This window comes from Thalia democratica, chromosome 2, assembly GCF_965202585.1.
Source record: "Thalia democratica chromosome 2, ktThaDemo2.hap1.1, whole genome shotgun sequence".
NCBI lineage: Eukaryota > Metazoa > Chordata > Thaliacea > Salpida > Salpidae > Thalia > Thalia democratica.
The window spans coordinates 15,449,543-15,474,625 of record NC_139166.1 but is presented as its reverse complement, the minus strand read 5'-3'; the positions used below and the strand labels follow the sequence as shown (position 1 = coordinate 15,474,625).

Sequence of the window (25,083 nt, the reverse complement as noted above, 5' to 3'; positions counted from 1 at the left end):
CAGGCGATCATTTTTATAAAATTTAAATAAATAACCAAAAAAAATGTTTTTGAAAAGAGGAGCCTGACAGGGGACTTGAACCCCTGACCGTTGGATTAAAAGTCCAACGCTCTACCGACTGAGCTAGCCAGGCTCACGAGTGAAACTGATTTGCAGCGTTTATAAAGGCAAGCTTTACATTATGTAACGTAATAATTAAAACTTTGATTAGGTAAGACTGCTGATTGCTAAAGTAAGGGCATGTATTGTGTAATAAACTTAATTTTTAAGTTGGTGTTATGCGTACAAGCTTTAGATTTTTTACATAGCTCCTATGTTTTATCAACGCAAAGTAAAACTTTTCAATCAATTTTAAATAATATTAAATCAGCAAAACTACATAAAATTTATATAAGCTTATATTAAAAAAGCTTAAACCTATTATTAACAATTTTTTAAAAGCTTATACTAAAATAAATTGTTTGTCATGTACAAGTTGAAAGTTTTTTTTTTAACCAAACACCCATTAGAAATTCCAATATGTTTATTCAAAGTTAATAAGGTTTATTTGAAAATTCTGGTTTACAATTGTATAATTCCGTAGCTTTTACTATTTTCTACTATATATTTATACAAGCTCTAGTCATCCATATGTAAATTTAAATATTTAATACATACTATATAAAATCATTTTGTTTTTTTATATAGCTTGTGAAGGTTTAGAAAAATATCGGTTGCATATTTAAATAATTTCTGTTTTTAAACAAATTTAAACAGCTAAGAAAACTTCAATTTGTTTATTACATACGCTTGAAAGAATTATTAATTCATGAGTATATTTATTTTTTAACTGAAACTATTATAAGTTTTAGCATAGTTACCATCAAGTTTAGCCAATAAAATTACAAGTATGAAATGTTTCTAAAATTTGTTTTAACTTAGCTATAGTATTTATAAATCAACTACATAAATTCATAATTTTATTTAAAAAAAAGTTTAATATTTAATAGCTATAAAGTAGAAACGTTAACAAAAAAACTAAATTAGATTTAGAGTTTCCCTAATTAAATTTTGTAAAGAATATTACTTTTTTTAAAGCTGCTATAGATTGAAAAAATAGATTACAGACTATTTTTTTTAATCAAGTTCATTATTTAGTGCTAGAAAACTTTGTGAGTTTAAGTTAAAAACAAATATAGAAATAAAAAAAATTTGATAGTACTTTTAAATATTTTAAAACAAAAACATTTATGTAGGCTGTAAAAACTTTCTTTTACTTTCAAAAGTTATAAATAAAGTAAGCTTAAAAAGCAAACACTGCTACTTAACTTATACTAAGATAGGTTACACTGCTACTTATACTAAGATCAAAATTATTTACCAAAAAGTTCCTACACCGGGAATCGAACCCGGGCCGCCTGGGTGAAAGCCAGGAATCCTAACCACTAGACCATGTAGGACTGTGGGGAAGAGAATAATGTGCGCTATATAAACTGATAATACTTTAATCAATTATGTAATTTGGAAGGTGTTGCAACATTTAATTGAAATAAATTAGCTCGGCATGTAGTTTGTGTCTAAAGCTTTTATAAATTAATACTTATAAATTTCTACACAGCACTACATGGTCTAGTGGTTAGAATTCCTGGCTTTCACCCAGGCGGCCCGGGTTCGATTCCCGATGTAGGAACTTTTTTGAAATTTATATGTAAATATGTTTTAACTGTAAAAACATTTTATTTTTAACTAATGTAAACAGAGCTTTTTGAAACTAGTTGAAACACTATGCTAAACTTATTGTAATCAAACACAGCTTATTAACCAATTTTTTTACAATTGAAATACTTACAAATAAAAAAACTTTTCAAGTGTACAGTACATGCTTGATTGCAAGCATTTATATATAACTATTTTTATAAATATTGTATTTATTATTTGATATGGATCAGTTTATGTTTAAACACTTTTTAAAAGCAAAATATTTAAAACTTCAACAAATACTTTTGAATTAATATAATGTTTATATATATATATATATATCATTAAATAAATATTTTTACATTATACACTTCACATATACATGTAAACTTTTAAACTAAATTCAGTTTTGGAATTAGGAGCTTTGTTATAACATAAATACTGTTTTATTAGAAATAAAGTACAAATTCTGCTTTAAAACTTTAATTTATTTTTGAATGAGTCAAAGCTAAGCTTTCAAGTTGTTTTGGTACTATTAAAACCCTTGGAAATATATAAAACAATTTCAGCTTATTTATTAACTAAATTTTATTAATTTGCATTTGAAAATTATAGTTTGAATTTTGCGTTGTAAGCGACAAGTATTTTTATACTGTACAATTTTATGAAATATTAATAAATCAGACATGTTAAAAACTTGAGCATACATCTATTTATTAGATTTATTTTATTGAAAACTTTAAAATATTTTAGTTTTTGAAATATATTATGTATGCTACAGTAGTATCATATCAAATATGCATATAATACAAATTCAAAGCTAAAACTACAATATAAATTATGCTTAAATAAAATAACGAATGTTTATATTAGCTTAGTCCATAGTTTTAATATAAAGAACTTCCAAGGTTTCTCAAACAAAAAATTTACACATGCAGCTTGTAAATTTGTATCAAAAGTAATTAAAACTTTAAACATTTTAAAGTTTTTCTAGTTTTTTATTTATCTTCAAATTTGGCGTTTAAAATTAAAAAAACTTTACACTAAAAAGTTAATTGACTCAATTCAAGTTAATTAACTATCTTAAATTGTGATATGCTCACTACCTACTAGTAACTTACAATTATTTATAAAAAGTAAAATAATGGGTTAGTATACAAATATTTATTTAATACTAGATCACTACAAAATATAAGAAAAGCATTACATTGCTGTTTTATTAAACACAGTAATATATGAAACTGAGTTTGTTCATTTATGCAGATACATTTATTCATAATGTTAGTCTAGTTTTTATAAGAACTTGAAAAACGATTCGATTAAATTTCGTGTTATAAAAACTATTTTTAAATTATAACTAAAATAAACATTGAAAAAAGTATTTTAATATCTAAACACATGTTAAGTGAAATTTTAAAGTTTTAATTACTCATAGTTTAAATAAACTTTAGCTAAAATTCAAAATAAAGGTACCTAAAATTTTTTAAGTTTGTTTATAATTTTTTTCAGAAATTATTTAACTTACTAAAATTAGCTTTATAAAGTTAATACATCAAAACAAAGCTTTTATTTTCAAGTTAAAGTTCTATGAAGTAAACCATATTGCAATCTTAAAATATATAATTATAATTTAAAGACTACAAAAACACTTCGCAAAAATTAAAAAAAAAAAAAATTATTGGCAAAATTAAATACTAAACATTTTACTTTTCATAAATAGTAAAAATGTATTTATATAAAAGCAAATGCATATTAATTTTATCATAAGTATGATTGTGCCTATTTAGAAAAAAAGCTTTTTACATAAAAAGTTAATAATAAATTTATTTTGATTTTGATGAAATAGAATGTATAATAAAAAAACATATTTTTTAAATTATTTAGGAGCTATAAAAAACTTATACCTACCAAACAACGACAATAATTTATTTAAACAAAAATTAAAAAAAATATATTTAAACACTAGTAGAAAATCTAAGTTTTTAAGTAGTTTTTATTAAGCATTAAATTAAACAACAATAAGTTCAAATATAGTTTTGTTAATTAAAACTTTTTTACTAGTGGTAAAAGTTGATTATCCTCTATCGTAAAACTTTTCCCAACAACATTATATTTAAACACTTTGTTAAAGCTAAATTAAGTAACAACAAATGATCAAAATAAAACAAAGCTAAGTTGATACACAGTTGTAACTCTTTATTTATTCAATTCGCTGTAATAAAGAAACAAAACACATGTTAAAACTCCCCCTTTATAAAATTAATTTGAAATCTATTTCTGACCAGGTAGAAAAACCTGAGCTCATGGGTATGGTTTTAATTTCGTTTTGACAAAAATTATTTTTTTAATTCAAATTTTAAACAAAAGCAGGTTTACAAGATTGAGCCACTGCATTTGCAAATGCATAGAAAAAAAAGTTTCAAATGTTGGGGAAATTTAAACAACGAACCCAGGTTTTACAACCCATATTACAAAAAACTATGTCTTCAGATCTTTTAACTTAAAAGCTTAAATGATGATAAGTTCAAATACTTTTTATTTCATCAACTTAAACTTTTTATGTTTTCAAAATTCAATATGAGTTTTGAAGCTATGGGAACGCAGAAATAAATTTTTATACTCCAAATAACTAGGACATTGTTTACTGTTTCAATGTGGCCATTGAACTTAAATACAAATAAAATAATATTTAAATTGTTTATTATATCCATATAAGATATCAACAGCAGGTGTAATATAAATTGAATATAATTAAAATTATAAATTAAATAACCCAAACCATCAAAGAGCAGATCAATAGCAGAAGTGATACAACATTTCAACATATTATGTTATTTTTTATATAATTAATAAAATATATAATATAACTAACCATCAGAAAGCAGACCAATAGCTGAAGTTATACAAGTTTTATAATAATAAAATTAGTTAATATATAAAAATACTCACCATCAGAAAGCAGGTCAATAGCTGAAGTGATGCAAGTTGGATTCACATTTCTCATATATGTTCTTATTTCACCTGTAATATTGTAATTATTTAAAAATATTAAATTTTTTCCAATATTATAATCATTAATTACTTTTTCAAATATGTTTTGTCGTTTACAAAATTTACAGCCTTATTTTAAAAAGTACTATTTTAAATTTATAAAAAGTAACTTAAAGTTTTGAGTATCATTAGGCATTGTAAGATTCTTTTTTCCAAGTAACCATACCAAATTAATTGTAAATTTGAATTATTATAACCAGTTTAATTTTTGTACAAAATTTTTAAGTATAAAAAATAAAATAATTAATAAACAACTACTAAACTTTCAAAGTGAACTAAAAAGATAAAATAATCAGAAATAAATTTTAAAAATAGAAATTAGAAAATTTTTGTGGTACCAAATGCACAAAAAATTTTACAATTTCAATTAGAAACTTTTCAATAATTTCAATCACTGTAGGCAAAAAATAAAAAAGTATAGAGAAGTGGCAATATTTCACTACAAGCCATTATAAAAAATTTCAGAATTTTTTATGAGTTAAACTTTTAAAAATCATGAATAGACAAACTATTTATACAATCTTTTTCACCGTTAAAAAGTTAGCCATTAGGTCATATATTTTCTTCTAACAGATTAAAGTTATAAAATAAATCAAAAATCAACTAACTGTTTTTAACCATAACAGAGTAGGCCATTATAGCATATCTTTTCACATACTTATCTTCATGATCTAGCAGCGGAATCAGATAATCAATTGTGTTCAGTGAATGCAGTAATAGTTTGTTCTCATCAGCTGTAAAAAAAATAAACACTTTTAAAACTACACACAAATAACAAAACAAGAAACTTTCGAAAGTAGTTTTTGTTTTACAATATTTGAGAAGACTTAGACAGACCATTTGGTAGAGTATATTAAGTTTAAAAACAGTTGCTTATAAGCTTTCTTTTTAAGAGTAAAACTTGCAAAGTTAAAGTAATAGTATCATTGCAGAAAAAAACTTTCTGTGTTTAACTACTTTATAAACAATTAAAATCTGAAACGATAACAAGAATAAATATAAACACACATATATAATACAAACATTGATATGTTGTAAAATGAGCTACTGTTTAGTTTTTCTGCAATTGCAAAAAACTTTTATTTAAATATTTTGTTAAGGTACTTAAAAATAATTTTGGTTAAAACATACTTTACATTTAAAAAAATATCTTAGCTTAACAAATGTTATGGTAAAGCTAGAACATAAAATTAAAATTACAAAAAGATGCAAAAAAAATAAATGTATAATAAGTGTTTGTGAGAAAAACAAAAATAATTGGTATATATGGATCATCAAAATAATAGAGAAGAAGCTATAAAATTTATAGACACTATCTAACAAAAATAATTAATTTTTATACAGTACAACCATTGAAAATAAAATGTAACACATCAAATACCAAATTAGTTTCATTCTAAATTTAGATAAAACGTATTTGAATAAAACTTTTTAAAGGCATAAGGCTTAGTCTTACATAAATAAATAAGGTAGTTTAATCGTTTGCAAAAATTTAAGATACTTTTGAGATATAAATGATCAAAGTTTAAGAGTTTCATAGTATTTTTTTATAGAAGGCTGAAGCTTAAAAGGCAAAATCTATATTTTATTTCAACTCTATTTCTCTCAACATTTTTGAGCAATCTTTTTATAACTTAGACAGAAATGTAAAACACAATCTACCTCTTTATTAGAGATCATCTCTACCTCTTTATTAAATAACCGCCCATTAACTTTTTCTCTCCCTTAATAAACTCCTTATATTTAAATATTTTATTTACAATTAAAAACACGCTAACAAGTATAAATGCATACACACACATCTAATTTAAAAATTTCTAATAATAAAACAAACTCAGTTCAATTATTCTACAAATAGTTATTGCCAACTTTAAAAAAAAACATTTGTTAAAATTTTATCTCAGGGTAAAATATTCAAATACAGGCGTATGTTAGTAAAATAGCAAGCTAAAAAGTAAAAATATATATGACTGCCCAAAAATTCAAACCCTTCCACCTTTTACTAGTAATCGCCCATGAGTTACTAAAATCGCCAAAAAATATTACAAAAAAAAAGTTATTTGTCAATTTTAAGTCTCCAAGAAAACTAATTACAAAAAAGTTGTAGTCCATAGATATGTATTAAAAACTTTTCACAAAATTAACTATATCTCTAACAACAATTAAAATTATTATTATTTTAAAAATGACTTCTGATATATAATTTAAGCTTTTATAAAACTGAAAATGTTAAGATTTTTAAATAAAAAAAATTGGAACTTTCAACACAAGGGTTTGGAAAAATTGCGGCTCTAAAAGCCCAAATCTGTGGCTTGCAAGGTTATTTTTGGCTAAAAACAAACTTTTTTAAAACCATAAAAATAATAGGGTTTGTAAGACTTAATTACAATTAGGCTCATAATTTAATAATATAACATTAATAGTTTTCTATTGTTGGTCGTTTTATCAATCTTTTGTTTAAATTAGTATTTTTATGTAAATAATTACAACTTTAAAATATCTGCCTCAAAGCCTTTTTTCTATATATAGTGCTGCCAGAAGGCAATTTTTTATAAGGAAAAGTTGAGTCACAAAAGACTGCCAACCCATGATGAAACATAGTGCGAACCAATTAGTTTTTTATTTAAAGTTAAGCAAAAAAAAAAAAAAAATGTTTCAGTACAAATTTGCTCAACTTATTTTAGAACAAAATTAAATGAACTTGATTTATACTTCTCAAACCTCGTCACAGTAATTATCGACAAAAATAAACATTCTAAGAGTAAAAAAAAAAGTTAAAACAATTTTTTAGTGCAAACCTAGTCAGGGCTACACAAGCTTTTTACAACAAAAAGTTTACAGTCATGGAAAAAATATATCTAGATTGTGTTATACATAAAAAATATTATGCTTCAAAAATATCAACAAAGTTTTAACTTTATACACATAACATTGTTTAAAGTACTTTTAAATTTTGATTTAACTTGTTTGCTGAAGAAGAACTTGAAAGTACTTTAAACAATATAATTAGCACAAGTAAAAACATTAGCAATTTTTTGAAGTGTAACAGTTTTTATACGAAGTATGATAAAAACAAAAAAATCACAAAGAATAATTGATATATCTAAGGCCGACTTGAGATTTTCAAACATTATATTATTGTTATCATGCATATTGTAAAAAATTATGAATACAACAAACCTTTCAGTGCAAATCTGAACAGGGCCTCACAAGCTTTCGTCAAAACTTCAGCTTCCTCTGATTTGAGCATTGTGACCACTGTGGAACAGTTCTTACTTTCAATTACCACTGCTTTGAACTGGAAAAAAAAGACTGTATAAATAATTAGATAGTTGTTTTAAATAAATTTTTGAATTAAAGTACTAAATAATGTGACAATTTTGGAACAGTTTCAACTCTCTGCTTTCAACTGGTTGAAGCTAAATTTACTGGAAACAAACTTTAAAAATTTGTATAATATAAAATATTTAGAGACAATATAGTGTACTAACTCTTAGTACCATTTACCACTGATCTAAGCATCTTAAAAGGATTTGTTTTTGTACTGAATTTTATTACAAAGTTTACATACAGTTTACTCATTTGTAAAGTTTGGAAGGTTTATTTATTAATTTTGCTTAGCACATCGCCAATCAATCTAAGTACGAAATACATTATTAATTAAATATGAATAGAAAACATAGAAAATGCACTACAGTTATTTTCAAAAAAATGAGCTAAAGACAAAAGAATTACAAAAATCAGTTGGCATACATAGAAGATTTAACAAACTTAATCATATGTAAAAATGAATCCTGAAAAAATATGACTACTTAAGAGCAGTTTTTACTTTAGACCAGGGTTTCCTAAAGTGAGTAATATGGCCTCATTGGGAGCCATAACCTGCAAATGGGGAGCCATAAGATATTAATTTGAAACTTCCACCAGATATTCTTGACTTGGTGATAGAGAGTAAAAAAAAGGTTTAAGGGCACAGGGGGGTAAACACCTTTTTCGAATTTGATCTTATTTTATGTAGTTTTTACTAAGCTACAAGATGCATTTTACAGATTTAAAAAATTCAAAATAGTTTTTTAGATACAGCCGGTCAAAGTTGGAGGCAACAATAGGATCCTTATGGGAGGGGAGGTGCAAACTAAAACGGCAAATAACTAGAAATCACTAAAATATATCTTCTCCTATGTTTTTTGAGATAACTTCCTCAAACTTTCAGGAAATGTTCCTTGCAATATGTAGAAAATTATGTTGGAACAAAATTTTTTAAATGAAAAAATAAAAATTTCATAACAAAAAAAAACTGTTTTTTTGTTTATTTTTTATATATAATTTTTGTTTTTTAATTTTTCAAAATTCTTTCCGACAGATTTTTTTAAATATATCAACAAACATTTCCTGAAAGTTTGAGGTATTTATCTCCAAAAACGTAAGAGAAAATAGATTTTTAGTGAAATAGTCTATTTTATCTGTTTTAGTTTGCACCTCCCATAAGGAACCTATTGTTGTCTCCAACTTTGACCGGCTATGTCTCAAAAATTATTTTGATTTTTTTTAAATTGTAAAAAGTATTTTGTAGCTTAGTAAAAACTATAAAAAATAAGATCAAATTTCAAAAAATGGTGTTTACCCCTCCCCCTATGCCCTTTAAGTGATTTTAAGAAAAGTTTTGTATATAATGGGAAAACTTTAAAACTTTAAGTATATATTCTAGAGTTCATGATGAACAGAAAAAAGTCTTAAGAATTTTTAGGGGAAAACTTAAAACTTAAACTAGACAAGGGCTTATTTAAGTATATAACTTATAATATATTCTCATTATGAATTGAAACAAAGATTATTTAATCAATAACATATTGTAAATATTAACATTCACAATAAAAACAAATGTTTAAAATAAATTATTTTTTCAAAGCATTACTGGACTACTGAAAAAGTTTTTAAGCATGATAAATTGTAGGCATATACAATTTAAAAAAAAAATAGTTTCTAAGATTTTTACATAAAAAAACTTGTTGAGTACATTATATAAGGGATTAGTATTATGTAATATAAGCTCCAAAGATTAAAATTTATAAACTTAAACTATATATTTTAATGTTAACTAACAATTGTAGGATTAAATTTAAATGTTTTATCTTTTTAACATAAATTTTATGTTTTATTTTTATCAAAATAAAATCATTATTGTAATTTGACAAAGACTTATCAAAAACATTTATTTTATTAAAACAAAGTAAGAACTCACAGTAACTTCATCATAATTAAAAAAAAACTTAGATTTATCTATCTTAAATAAAAAATTCACATTGGATCTTTGTCAAAAAATATTATTGTTAAAAAAAAATTGAATTAAAACTTAAAATGAGAAACTCACAGTGGACCTTTACCAAAAAATTATTATTGTTCAAAAAAATATGTATCTTAAAAGTTAAATAAAAAACTCACAGTGGTTCTTGATGTCTCATCATCCTTTTTAGGCTTCTTCATTTTTATCTATTTTATAAATTAAGTGTACAAATGAATCTGTTAAATTTTAGTATTGATAAACAGTATTCTACACACTATTTTTTAAATAAAAAATAAGCGATATAAAATTTATTTTAATTTAATTTTTCATATTTATATTATAAATCCTTCTTTTCTTATCACACTAAATTTCAATAATCCAATACAAATTCCAATTACAAAGATGTCTTATTTTATATACAATTTCTCTAAATACCTTTTTTGCATAAATGTTTTCCATTACTACTTTGTCCATATTGTTATTTTATTATATTCTCTGTAAAATTATATACTGTTAAAAAACTTCAAAACATTTCTTACAATTACTCTAACAGTTTTTAGTTTTAATAAGTTTAATGTGAAAACAAACGACATTTTGTGTTCTGTGCCAGAATTTAAACATTTATTTATCTATTTTGTTAAGTGGTTTAAGGCCTTATAAGGTTCATTAAAAAAATTCTCAAGTTTGTTTTTTGACAAGAATTAAACAGTGTTGCAAATTTTATTTACCAATATTAATAACATAATAGAAAAAAATTAAGTAAATAATAAAATTACAAGCTTAAGTTTTAATTCAAGAAACAATCAGTTTGTACAACAGATAATGATAAAAACATTTTACTAAACTGATCAAAGACAGAATACAAGTGATTTTTTTCGTAAAACTGGTGACTTTAAAAGTTAACCCACAATTGACTCAGATTCTGTTATGTTTTGTGTATTTAGAGCTTCAGGATTTTTCTTTTGGTATCTTAGAATTGGGCCATAGGGGGGAGGGGGTAAAATACTTTTTTTTACAAAAATTAACTTTGGCTTTTATATGAAAGTTTTAAATACAAACTTCAAGTAAGTTTTTATAGAACTTAAAAATTTCATTTAATTTTTGAGGAATTTTATTTTTAGTAAAAATTTCTGATACGAACCTATGGACCGCAATTAACTCTGAAATTTTAAAATTTACTAAAAATCTATCTCCTCCATTATTTTTCAAACAATCTTTTTCAAATTTTCATGAAATGTTCCTTATATTAATAGGAAAAAACATTACTAATGAATTTTATTAATTTAAAAAAATATAAAAATTATCATAAAAAATAAAAAAAAGTGTTTTTTTTTATTAAAAAAAAAAAAAAAAATTTACAATTTTTTTTTTTATCCCAAAGTAACGCTTTTTTGTTATTGTATAAAGATTAGACTATAAAAGTTTGAAGAAGATTGCTTGAAAAATGTAGGAGGAGATAGATTTTAAATAAAATAATCTTTTTTTGTTGTTTTAGTTTTCCCTTCCCATAGGGAACCTATTATGCGGCTTGACTTTGACTGGTCATATCTCAAAAAATAGTTTGAATCTTTTAAAAAGATAAAAAACATCTTGAAGTTTAGAAATAACTCTATAAAATAAGATCAACTGGTAAAAAACATGGCTTACCCTCCCCCCTATGGCTTAAAAAAAAAAGAGTGGCCTACTAGAGTAGGGGTTTTGAAAACTTTTTGAGTTGAATGCTGCATTCTTTAGTGGTGATAACACTTGAAAAATTTTACTGTTATGCTTTTAAACTCATAATTTTAACATTAGTATACTTTACTAAAAACAAACAAATTTATCATAAACAACTTATATGTAATTTGATAAAATAACCAACAGAAATGCTTTTTTAAGTTTATCTGAGGAAATTTAGTGTTCTTATAATTTAAATTATCCAGGAAAGGCTGTTAAATTAGGAAAGTTGCAACCCTGTTTTTAAAAACAAGCTATATAAAGCTAAAAAAGGTCACAACTATGGTCAAAGGATTGGTGTAGAGAAGCACCATTTGGTCATCAAACTGCACACAATTTCCAGTTTAACTACAAACAAATGCTTATGCAAAATTTTTATTTCAAAATAATAAAATACTCTTAAAGGCTTATTTTGATTTTTCAAATTAAGTATTGATTTTAAATTTAAAAATGGTAATAAATATTTTTTAGACCCTTTTACTTTCAATATTGACTATTGAAATCATAGTCTATCATGGACACCACACCATTTCCTCATTTAAATTTTATTTTAAAGACCATTTACAAAGGCAGGTATACACTATGAAAAAAACAATTACAATTTTATGGATATCAAGGTTACCTTACTTTGTGTCAAAATGTCTTCCCTGAGTGACCAGATACTTCCCTGAGTTTTTTCAAATCCTTAAAAATGTTATTATTTATTAAAAAATTAGAATGTTATTTTAAGAATATTGAAGAACTAGCCACAAGGCTAAAAAAATTCTAAATAAGCACTTAAAAATAAATAAAATTAACTTTTTTTAACAAAATATTGAAACTGGATTGACTTAATCCCACTCAATATCTAGAAAAAATTTTCTACTAGATTTAAAAAAATCATAAATTTTCCTGAAATTTTTAGAAAAAACAAAACTGCCCTGAGTTTCCCTGAGTTAATAAAAAGAATCAAAACTCCCTGAGGTTTCCCGAAATTCCCTGAGTTCCCTCAGTGTGTGGCAACCCTGAGATATTTTTATATGAAACAAACCTTGAACATACAAATAACTACAAGTAACTTGTATGAATTTAGTTTAAATTTTAGTAAACAGCAAACAAATGTATAGTTAAAAAGTGAAAAAAAAAAACAATAAATATCTTTAGTAAAAATAAAGTAAAGATTCACATGTTTCTAAATCATTATAATTCATAGTTTTTTCTTTTATGAAACACACAATTTATGTTTAAACCATAATTATAACTTATTTAAGTTACTAATTTTTCTTATTTTCTCATATTTCTTATTTTTGTAAGGTTTGATAATTAAGTGCTTATGTAGCTTAAATAGTTGCCATAATAACTCAGACTTAATGGTTTTATTTTTGAAGTGTGTAAACTCTGTACTCAAGGAAAGAAATTCAAAAAGACATCAAAGATAATTATTTATAGAGTTATAAATTTTTATTGTAGTGTAACTTGGAAAGTTTATTAAAATTTTATATTTTGTAAAAAAAGTATCAAAAAAAAAAATTTAATAATTTAATTGTATTATATATATTTCACTAGGAAGACTGTTAGACTAGTTTTTACTCGAGAAAACTATTTGTTTTGCTGTAAATAAAATCTATGTTGTATAAATAAATTAAAGACTAAAATATGAAAAAAACGATAGAAATGTAATCTTTATTAAACAGTAAATTAGGTTTCATTTAAAGTAATCGTTTTGATGCAGCAAAAAAAAACATAAACATCTAACAATAAAAATTCTAAATTATTAAAGTTTTTCAAGTAGAAACAGCGAAAAAAAATAAATTCTCAATAACAAAATTGAAATTTAACATGTAACAGAAGCTTGTTAAACTTAGCCTTTTGCCTAGTACTTTGGAACTTTTTTTAAATTTAATAATGATTAGCATGCTTAAATTTGTAAAATCTTAGTTTACATAAGTCTTTGGTTTAAAAGTCAATTAATTTGATAAACTTTTATCTATTTAGCAACCTTTAAAATTTTACACTAAATTTGAAATAGGTGTTTCAATAACTATCAAAAAAGTGTTAAAGTAGACAATGACATCAGGTTGTAATTTAAAAATATTTATAAAACGATTGCATCAGAAGGTTTAGACCAGGGTTTCCCAAACTCATTTTCTAAATCGCCCCCTCTTCAGAAATTTGAAAAATAATCCCCCCCCACGATTTTACAAAGTAGTTTTTCTCTTGAGTACAAACTTTTGAGCCAAAAAAGCTGTGTTTAAAATGTTATTTAGTCTGGTTCTAGTATTTCTTATGCACGCACTTTTGGGCTGTGTTCAAAGTTACAGGGCTTGAGAAAATAAGTTACAGTTGTTTTCTTATAAGTCCAGTAGAGTGTATTAAAATACTTAATTATTAAAAAGCCTTATGTAATCTGTAATCAATCATGTTTAAATATGAATTGTTTTGTAACTAATGAAACTTTTACGGTAGTGGTGAACAACTTTTGTAATCAACAATTCATACTACTAAAAAATCTTTTCTAGTTTCAACTCGTTAAAAAAATGTAATTGCGGGCTGCATAGTTTAATAAAATAACATATAAGAAAATTAAAAAACTCGAGCAAAATTGTAATAAAAAGATTGAGTATTATTGTGTTCTAGGAAATACTTTTGTGAACTGAAAACCAAATTAAAACCGTACTTTAAAAGATAAAGTATCAAAAAACTAAATTTTGTTAATTTTGCATAAGTACTTTTCAAGTTATTTAGCGGGTCGAAGTTTGACTGGATCTTAACTGTACGTTATCCATCTGAAATCTTAACTGAAATCTGACATTTTAAGAATCTCTCATATAACGAATTTCGGACATTTAGAAGTTAATACTAAGTAACTTAATTAAGCTGTTAGTTATTAGCCTATAATAATTTACCAGAAGTAGTGAAAAATTAAAAGCTAGTGTTGAACTATTAAAATAAACAATACATTCTAATTGCTAATATATTTAAAATTAAGAACAGTTGTATTAATAGTTTAAAATTCCTTAATATATAGATTTTTTAACAATACTAAATCTAGTTAGAAAATAAAATTGAGTTTAAGAATCTTTTAAATGAAAAATTTAAAGTCTTTTCAAATAGAGACTTCAAATCTATACTCTTTTAAAACCAAAAACAAAAATTGAAATAAAAACTTTAATGGTTTTTGAGATTTTTTTATTCATACAGATTAAACAAGTAATAACAAAAATATGTCAAATAAATTTCTTTCAAACAAATACTTAAATCACTACGCTATAAAAACTTTTAGAGTAATGTAAAACGAAAATATATACTACAAAATTAACCAGGTCAAAATAAAACTATTAACAGATTTAAAACATAAACCATTTAATAAATACTGTAGACTTCCGCTTGAAATCGCACTTTGAACAAAATCAAAAAATGCAAACTCAAAAATTATTACCATTTATTCTTCACAAAATGATAAATTTAAATATGTTATATGCATTAACGTTATGAATAAACATGAAATCAACTAAAACATAAAACAAACATTCATTAAAAAAATAGATCTATATAAGATAGTAAATATTATGTACTTTTTGTTTTGTTAATACTTAGTTAGTAATAGACTTAATTTAAGTTAAATTTAAGAAGATATTAAATTTACACTTTTTTTTTGGGTATAAAGTGCGAACTCAAGAGGAAGTCTACCGTAATTAATATTTATTAGGCATTATGCAAACCTGTTGTAGAATAAATAACTTAATATTTTTTTATTATAAAAATACTTCTTAAATACAATACAAACCAGGTTCAATAAGAAGTATTTTAAAAGATCAAAAAAATTAAAAAAAACTTCCATAAAATAATGTCTGTTACAGAAGTCTAATATAATGTTAAGAATGAGGTTCATGACTGCTTGCAAGTTTTTCTAATTTGATTCTTAATCAGTAAAATAAATCCTCCTTTACAAATATCTAGATTAGATCTTTTGCTCAAAATGTTGATAATGAACTGAAAGTTTTTTCAACAACATACCTATAATGATAAACTATAAACAACAATCTAAATTACTCTTAAATGATTGGATACTTTTGCTTTATTTTTTGTTGAGTCCAAAAGTTTTCATATCGTTCTTTGGAAAAACTTACTTTAAGTTCAAGGTCAGTTTGTAAGTCTTAGAAGGTTTCCTGTAAGTCGTTTACTTCAAAAAGATCTACCTCAAAGGGATCCATATTTTTATCTATATGATAGCTTTTTTGTGTCAATACAAAATTTTACTATATAATATTTTAAAATTTTTAAAAATTCCAGATTTTTTAGGTTTTTTTTTGCCTAAATTGTCAAATTTCAAGTTTTTCCAGGTTTCTAGGTAAATTGGCAACCCTGTATAGTTTTATTTCTTAGTCTAACTTAGTAACTTTTCAAAAAACAATTGAAAATATTATGAGGTGATAGTTGATAATAGATAACATAGAGTTTTACAAATCATTTATGATCCTAAATAACATAAATGTCAGGTTATAAAATGGTGAGAGGGATTACGATCGTCTATGATCAATGTAATTGTCAAATAAGAAAACATATAAATGAAAATATGTAATTTTATTTGAAAGTAGGAGTCATAAGTACTTGTTTTTTTTCTCTATATTTTATATAAACAAAAAAAAATTTTTTGTTTAAGTTTTATCTCAGGGTCAAATATTTAATAGCAAGCTAAAATTAGTAATATAGCAATATAAAAAGTAAACATTTTTCTGACAGCCCAAAATTTTAAAAGCGCCCCCTTTTCGCCCCCTTGCTAGTTATCGCCCACCCTTTCGCCCCCTTACTAATTATCGCCCCCCGACTGACTAAAATCGCCCCCAGGGGGCCATACCGCCCACTTTGGGAAACCCTGGTTTAGACGTTAGTACTGATGTACTCCGAACTACTACGGTCTCTAGCTTTGTGGGAAACCGCCTCTGTAACAGGTTCGGCAGTTTCGACAGGAGCCAGATTAACAGTAGCTTCGAAGCCATCTTTATCTTTAGTTGCTACCTCGGTCTGCGACCAAGTGCAAAAGTGTGTAAGAGCTAATACCCTATTCATTTTACTTATAATTTAAGTTTAAATATAGACTAACAAGTATCTATATGCTTTATTATACAATACAATCAAAGACAAGACAATAAGTTTATTACTTGAGAAGGCTTCTTGCACTTTAAAATTCTACTTGGGCTGTAACAGATGGTTGTTCGTACAGTTTACTGGTTCAGAAGGTAGGGACTTATACTTCCTCGTTGACACTGGATGTAGAGCGCGCGAGATAAAAAGATACAATATTTAAACAAAGAAAACGAAAGATAAGAGTAATAAGTTTATGCCACCGAATGCGTGGACTTATGGGTCGAGTTAAATGTTCAAAATGATTCAAACTGGAAGTTGTTGCTGCTTTTCTGCTGCAGTATGCGTAGGCTTATGGGTATGGCACGTTAACAACTTAAATCAAGTTGTACGCCCCGTCGACGTTGCTAAAGTAGGTATACAAAATGTATATAGAACAAGATATAAAAACTACGAAGTTATGAAGTTAAGTACAAAGTAAATGTTTCAGACAAACAAACAAATACTTGAATAAGAATGTTTCACCAGAAATCGTCTAGAATTTCTAAGATGGCGACTTACACTCAGAGCGCCAAGAGAAGTTTTTCCGGGAGTTCAGCTATTTTTCCAAGATGGCGGCTTACGCTTCGGACTGGAAACTGACGTAGTGGTGCTTCTTGTTAACGTCGAAATCCAAATGATCTGCTTTCTAGTTTGCTCTGCTGTTTATAACGTCTTTCTTACATAACAATCGCCTGGTCAAGACATGGTTGCATTATGTAACATGCTGATTAAAGCATGAAACCCGGTGTGATTGGTAGTTAATTCTACATCGCAAAAATGCGTCAACTAGCGGTTGTTATTATTTTTCGAAACAATGTTTTTAAAAACCAAAGTGTTTTAATCATTTTAAAAATTAGTAGTAAAAGAAAAGGATTTAAATATGAAATTACTTATAAACTCGACTTTTGGACTATCGAAGCGAAAATAATAAAATTTTCACGTCGATGTCCAACAGTACGTTTTACATAAAATTAAATCTACTTAGATAAATTAAAACATACACAATATGTCTTAAATTTCTAAAGAGTGTAAACAAAGGTTTTAATAAAAAATTATGTAGTTTATAACTGCTAGAATCTATCGAAGTTCGGCGGTTATATTGTTATTTATTAGCTAGAAATATGCATGAATCTTACATTACATATAGTAAAAAAAAAGTTGCATAGAAATGTAATAAATAGTAAACCACTTAAATAAATAAACTGTAATGCTCCGGCCCACCAACTATAAGTGTTGCCCAACTATGAATACTAAACTAAATGCTGCGTGTAAGTATAAAAAAAAAGAAACATATTATGTTTTCTACTGTGCTTAACTACTTTTAGAGTTAGAACTTACAACTTAGAAGTGCAACATAGGAAGCCTATCATTTGTTGTGCAATATTTATTATAGATTTAAAGGAGCTATATTTGTAAATACGCTGCTTTGAAACATAAGTTAAACTGATGATCTTTATACCTAACAACAAACATGATTCTAACAAACTCCATAGACTAATAAAAAAATTAAAGCCATGTTAACAAGGGAAATCTGTTTTTCAAATAAGCAATACTGGTATTATTTAAAAATATACATATTATAATGTTTTGCATAGTTGGAATACATCAAACATACTTTTTTTTTCATATTTTATACTTTTTTTCTACCTTATGTTTAGAAGCTCTCAGTACTTAATACTTATGTCTAACTGGAGAGAACAAATATAATTTAACTTTAAAATTTGAAAAACAAAACTACTAGTATAAGTAATTGTAAAAATTACAATATAAAGTTTACAAAAAATCAAACGATGGTTTAAAAAATCTACAAGTTTATTGCATACTTTTGTTCAAAACGCTTTCAGACAACAGTCCGTCTTCCGTGAACTTTAAACTAATAGAGCTGCAATAAATTTATGCAATTAAGTAAATAAAAGTGAAAAAAGTATATTATAGTAATTTAAAACTGTGGATAAAACCAATTTTTTTAAACTAGAAGATTTTTTACATTTATATTTTGTATGTAAAGGTAAATCCAAATGAGATGAATATAAAAACAATCACTTTACCGATGGAAACTTAAAATTAAAAACTATCTTAGTATGGAACTGTTTGATGTAAGTTATTTTTAGTAAATAATTACTGCTATCGGTAAAATAAAAATAAAAAACTTATCCGAAACAATACTTAAAATAATTACAAAAATCTATGTCAATAAGAAACTGTTTCTTACAAATTTCTTATCTTAAAGAAATAGTATTACCGATGAATAAAAATAACTATTTTGTAAAAAAACCTAAGTAAAACAATAATAGAAAAATTTAATAAAGAATTAATTTAAATTGTTTTAACAACAAATTATTTTTCCTAATACATTATTTTTAAAGTAAGCATCTTATCAAAAAAACAAACGTTAAAAAATTATTCTGAAACAAAAATTATTCTTAGTAAAACTATCCTAATAAAGAATCGGTTGTTGTAAAATTATTGGTTTTATAAGTTTGCTATTATCTTTAAATTATCTATCAATATAAAGTTTAAAAGGGTCTAAAGACTTATACTACACGAGTGTACTCAAAATTATTTAATTTCTGAAAAAAAAATTATTTACTTTAAATACAATCTTACATACATCGTAGGTGTGCATAATTGCCTGTACACTTTAAAACCTTGAATAAAATGATATAACTCACGTACTTTATGTTGATAAACAACAATTAAATATAAATAATAGTATATATAATAAACACTTTATAAAAATTATAACTAATTTATTTTATGTTCGATAGCAAGTATCAGCATATTGCTTTAGTAAAAAATGTTTACAGTTAGTTAGTTAATGAAAATACTGAGCGTACTAGCTATTCAGCTTGTAATATTTATGCAAATTAACAAAACTTTGATTTATACAAGTTTAGAATTGATTAGAATTTTATTGTTGAGTGTTTGAAAACAGTTGAGAAACAGAAATAAAACTTTAGTTTATGATGAATACAAGTTTGTTTTCAATAACTATCAGACTTTTTGTGCATTGTAGAATAATGTTACTTGTAAACTTGTTTATATTTTTCTTAAGTTTTCAGTATATTTATAACAATATTAAACAACAATCATATATAAACTTAGCATTTTACATGTTTTTATTCTTATTTCTATAAAATATTTTAGCTTTTTATATCACATTTTAATCATAACTAGTAAAAATGATGAGAAATTACAAAAAAAATTTAGACATAGATATGCCAAACAATGAGCTGAAAATAAATTACATTTTATAGCTTTTTATTAAAATTGATAAAACTGGAAAACACGTAATCTATAATTAGATTTGAGGTAAAATTATGAAACTTTTTTAGGCTAAAAACGATATAAATGATACTTTTTTTCGCTACTAAAACAGAAGTATACAAAGTTTTTTTGCAACTTAGTTTATAAAAAGTTAAGAAATACTCAAACGATACTTTTAAAATTTTTACATAGCAAATTGCACTAATAAAACTGAAATGATGACAAAAACTTTTTATGCTTCTGCAAATAAAAAAGTATGCAAAAAAACATATTTTATTCTTTTTAGAGATATTCTGTAGGAATTGTTAAAATTATTTAAAAATATGATTTAAATCTAAAAACAATTTTATGACAGTTAAAAACATTTTAAGACTTGAAAAAACGTCATACTTAAATTATGAATTATCTATTTAAGCGTTTTAATAAACATAGTTCACTAACTTAACGATTAGCAAATTAAGTGAATAAGAACAACTAAACAAACCAAAAATTTATATTCTTTTCAGTGTTTACTAAATTTGTGAAACTTTTAGAAAACTTTAAAGTTATTAAATTCAATTCTTCCGTACTTTTATTGTAAACATTTTCTTTTTTTAGTCAAAATAATTCTAACTAAAGATAAGTTTGTTTGAAAAAACGTTACAAGTAAAAAACAAAGAATCGTTCACTAAACTTTTTGAATAAATATCTAATAAGAGTAAGACATATTCAAGCAAATAAAGTTTGTTTACAGTTTAAGTTTTAAACGAATTTTGATAATGACGTAATAATAATATTTGTTTAATTTTGTGCTGATTCTTTTCAAAACTAAACTTAGTTAAATGTTTTCATGGACTAAAAGCTGCTTTTATCTTTTATTAAAAAGTTAGAATTTTTTCTGTTTTCTTTTCATTCTTAGTTCTTTTCTGAATATGTTCTTAAATGCTTTCATTTAAATGCTTTTCAACAGATGAAAAGTAAATTTGTCAAGTTCGTAAACTTATGTCTTATCTTTTTCAAACGCAAAAAAATATACGTTTTGATGTTTCAAAAAGCAATAAACAGAGATTTCTACTATCAATATATTCCATTTAAAGATTCAAAGATTAGTTGTTACAAAAATATACTATTGATTGTATGTTTTACTTTACTTTTCAGAAACTTAGCTTCATTACCTAAAAAGGAAGTCTTAAATACACTGGGAACTTTTTTTGTTTTGTAGGACTAGTGATTTTTGTCAATCGTTTTCTTGATAATATCCGTTGGGTAACCTAATGATCTGTTTATGCTTCTAATATTTTAATATTCCTTTTTACTTACAATTGATTCAAAGCTGTATTGTTCGAAAATCTTTTAATTTCAATTCCTTTCGTTTTTCTCACGTTTTAAGAAAACGAATTTAAAAGGTGTTACTAGAATGCTTTTCAAACAAAAAAATTTATTTTATCTTTATTGATTATGTTTACTTATTGGCCTATGTCTTATACTTTTAAAAACCAAGTGTTGTGAATATGAACCATGTCGGATGTCTTAAACAAAAATAAATTTTTATTAAATTGTTGGCTCGTGTCTTATATTTTTCAAATGGAAACAGAATATTCTAACTATCTTGGTTCATATTAATTATATTTAGTTTTTTCTTGAATTATATCACGCAAAAAGTGTTTCCCTCAAAAACCTCATCAGTGCTTCTTAAACTAAATCTCTGAAAAAACAAGTTTGAGTAAAAAAATTACAAAAAACAAGTTTTGTTGAGAACATAAAATTTGATGATTTTTAGTTTAAATTCAAATGTTTGACCTTGGATACAATCAAGATAGCAAAGTAAAAAAAATGTTCGTCTAATGGTTTATATATTTTAGGTAATCAACACATTTCTATCATCTTTAAGATACCAAGTTTTTTTTTCAGTAGCTCTTATTCTGCTTGGTTTTGAATATTTTTTATAAAAAAAAATAGTTTTTAAACCTTGTAGGGGCCGCGATTTTCTACTTCTCCTGCTGCTTGAGGCGGTCTTGCGAGGACTTCTCTTCAGTAAGCTGCTTCTTCAAAGTTGTTATGAAGCGTTCTTGCTTTTTTTGGGGTTGCTGCCTTCCAGGTTACTTTGAGAAGCTTCGCTCTCTTCTTGCACTTTTGAAGCTTGTCCGCTTTTCATTTTGCTGAGTGAATGCGTCGTTTATTTAAATGTTACAAACCAACAAATATATTTTTATCATTTTCAGTTATGTTGTTCGATTTTAAATGGGCAAACACAAGAGAAAAACACTTTAGTAATTTTCTTGATATTTTACAAAACAAAATTATTTCTTTTGTTTTTTGGTTTATCTTTTTAAGGTTTAAGTAAACTTCAGTCAACTTCTGGCAACCTCGAGTTTTATTTTACAAAACCAAAACTTGCTTTCTACTTCCCCAAGCTGCGCCTTGTAGGCGGCCTCCAGCTGCTGTGCCGCGATTTTCTACTCCTCCTTCTGCTGCTTGAGACGGTCGTGCGAGGACTTGTGTTCAGTAAGCTGCTTCTTCAAAGCTGTTATGAAGCCGGCCTTACTTTTTTTGGGCTGCTGCCTTCCGGGTGACTTTGAGAAGCTTCGCTCTTTTCTGGCACTTTTGTAGCTAGTTCGCTTTTCACCTTACTGAGTGAATGCGTCGTTTATTTAAATGTTACAAACTAACAAATATCTTTTTGTCATTTTCAGTTATGTTGTTTGATGTTTTGGGCAACCACAAAAGCAACACATTATAGTAATTTTCTTGATATTTTGTTAAGCAAAATTATCTCTTTTCTTTTTTGTTTAAACTTTTCAAGGTTTTAATAAATTTCTTTTAAGTTAAAATTATTAACCTTATATTTTCGAAGCCAAGTGGAATTTAAAATTTCTCGAATTTAATATTTGGCGTTATATTCTTGATCTGAGAAACATAGAGTTAAATTTTTTTCTAGTGTGTAATTGGGGCAATATTGTCAATTTGTGTCGAAATATGTTTTAAACTGACATCATTTTAATTTATTTTCATCAATTTCGTTGTTTATTTACAGGTTTAAAAGTTTTAAAAAAGTATATTATGTTGTAATCATAGTATAATGTCTTTTTTGATCATTCGATGCAAGAAAATTTTGAATTCTTTCAGTTTGCAATAACGAGTTATTTCTTGATGGTTTAACACATCCATTATATTTGTAGGAGATTTGCAGTCTTTATCAATTACAGTAAGAATATTATAAGCCAGCGTTCTTGATTTTTTTGGGACTGCTGCCTTCCGGGAGACTTTGAGAAGCTTCGCTCTCTTCTTGCACTTTTGTAGCTTGTTCGCTTTTCATTTCGCTGAGTGAATGCGTCGTTTATTTAAATGTTGCAAACCAACAAATACCTTTTTGTCATTTTCAGTTATGTTGTTTGATGTTTTGGGCAACCACAAAAGCAAAACAATTTAGCAATTTTCTTGATATTTTGCTAAGCAAAATTATCTCTTTTCTTTTTTGTTTAAACTTTTCAAGGTTTTAGTAAACTTCTGTCAACTTTGAAACATTTAAGTTATATTCAAAACCACATGGAACTTTTAATTCTCTTGTTTTAAAAATTAAGTCTTTTATATTTGGCATTGTATTCTTGATATGAGAAACAAAGTATTCATTTTCTTTAGTGCTTATTTAGGGGTAATGTTGTCTATTTGTGTCGAAATGTTTTTTAAACTGACTTATGACATCATCTTAATTTATTTTCCTCATTTTTATTCTTTAAAACACGGCTTACTTTTTAAACTACTTTTTAATGAACCTAATAACTGATGAAAATAGAAAAGTATATAGCTGAACCGATTTCAGCTTTTCATAAATTTTATCTTTGTAAATCTTTATATACAAAACTATTGCTTAGTTTCTTTAAACAAACAAATTTATATTTTTAGAAATTAACTTGGTTTGTTGTTTTTGAATTCTTTTTGAAAATAAATTTAAATGCTATCAATTAAATGCTTTTCAAAAAGATGAAAACATTGCATATCGATACTGTTTACTTGTTAGCCTATATCTAGTCTTTTTCAAAAGCTAAGAAAGTGATTTTAAATATCAACCATGTTGGGTATAAAATTCATACATTTTCCATATATGTAAAGAAAACATGTTCTTTTTAAAAACATATATTTACTTGTTTATTTAAACATATAAAACAATAATTTTAGTTTATTTCTGACAAAACTCAAGAGTTCTTCAAAAAAGCTCTACGATCTCCTCATAAGTTTTCTTCGTAAACTTACAAAAATCAAACGATGGTTTAGAAAATCTACAAGTTTATTGCATACTTTCAAATCGATTTCGGACAACAGTCCTTCTTCAGTGAACTTAAAATTAATAGAACTAAAACACATTCATGCAACTAAGTAAATGAAAGTGAAAACGTATATGTTTTAATAGTTCGTTGCAAAAATGTGTTAAGCTCTTTAAGTTTAATGTAATATGCAACTTTTTTAGACATGTGTTTATTCTGGAGATTTCTAGCCTGGATCATCTAGACAAGATTTATTTATAATTCACAAATCGGTCCAGGTTGTTTGTAAATGGTTTCTTTTAATTTCTCTTTGATTAAATTCAGTTTTTTTATTGGTTGAATTCACTTTCTTATCGGTTTAATTCAATTCCTGGTTGGTGGAGTTCAATTCCTGGTTGGTTGAATTCAGTTTTTCATTGGTCAAATTCAGTTTTTCATTGGTCGAATTCAGCTTCTCATTTGTTGAATTCAGTTTCTTATCGGTTTAATTCAGTTTTTCATTTGTTGAATTCAGTTTTTCATTGATTGAATTTAGTTTTTCATCTGTTGAGTTCACTTTTTCATTGGTCGAATTCAGTTTTTCATTTGTTGAATTCAGTCTTTCATTGGTCGAATTCAGTTTTTCATTTGTTGAATTCAGTCTTTCATTGGTCGAATTCAGTTTTTCATTGGTTAAATTCAGTTTTTCATTGTTCGAAAACAGTTTTTCATTTGTTTAGTTCAACCAATGAATTTAATTTT

At 25.3% G+C, this 25,083-nt stretch overlaps 1 protein-coding gene and 2 non-coding genes across 3 annotated transcripts in view; all 3 read right to left on the bottom strand.

The window, feature by feature from the left end:
* Positions 1-10,245, bottom strand: part of LOC145829184 (armadillo repeat-containing protein 3-like) — a 46,494-nt gene extending 36,249 nt beyond the window's left edge. Inside the window, exons 1-4 of the mRNA XM_082936910.1 lie at positions 10,171-10,245; positions 7,909-8,026; positions 5,337-5,462; positions 4,627-4,698 (exon numbers count right to left, since the gene is read on the bottom strand). Of these exons, the coding sequence (XP_082793036.1) occupies positions 4,627-4,698; positions 5,337-5,462; positions 7,909-8,026; positions 10,171-10,212 (358 nt within the window). The 5' untranslated portion in view covers positions 10,213-10,245. The remainder of the gene's footprint in view (positions 1-4,626; positions 4,699-5,336; positions 5,463-7,908; positions 8,027-10,170) is intronic.
* Positions 61-133, bottom strand: Trnak-uuu (transfer RNA lysine (anticodon UUU)). Its single transcript has one exon. It is a non-coding gene; the product is annotated as a tRNA-Lys (tRNA).
* On the bottom strand, positions 1,368-1,439 carry Trnae-uuc (transfer RNA glutamic acid (anticodon UUC)). Its single transcript has one exon. It is a non-coding gene; the product is annotated as a tRNA-Glu (tRNA).
* Positions 10,246-25,083: the final 14,838 nt, after the last annotated feature.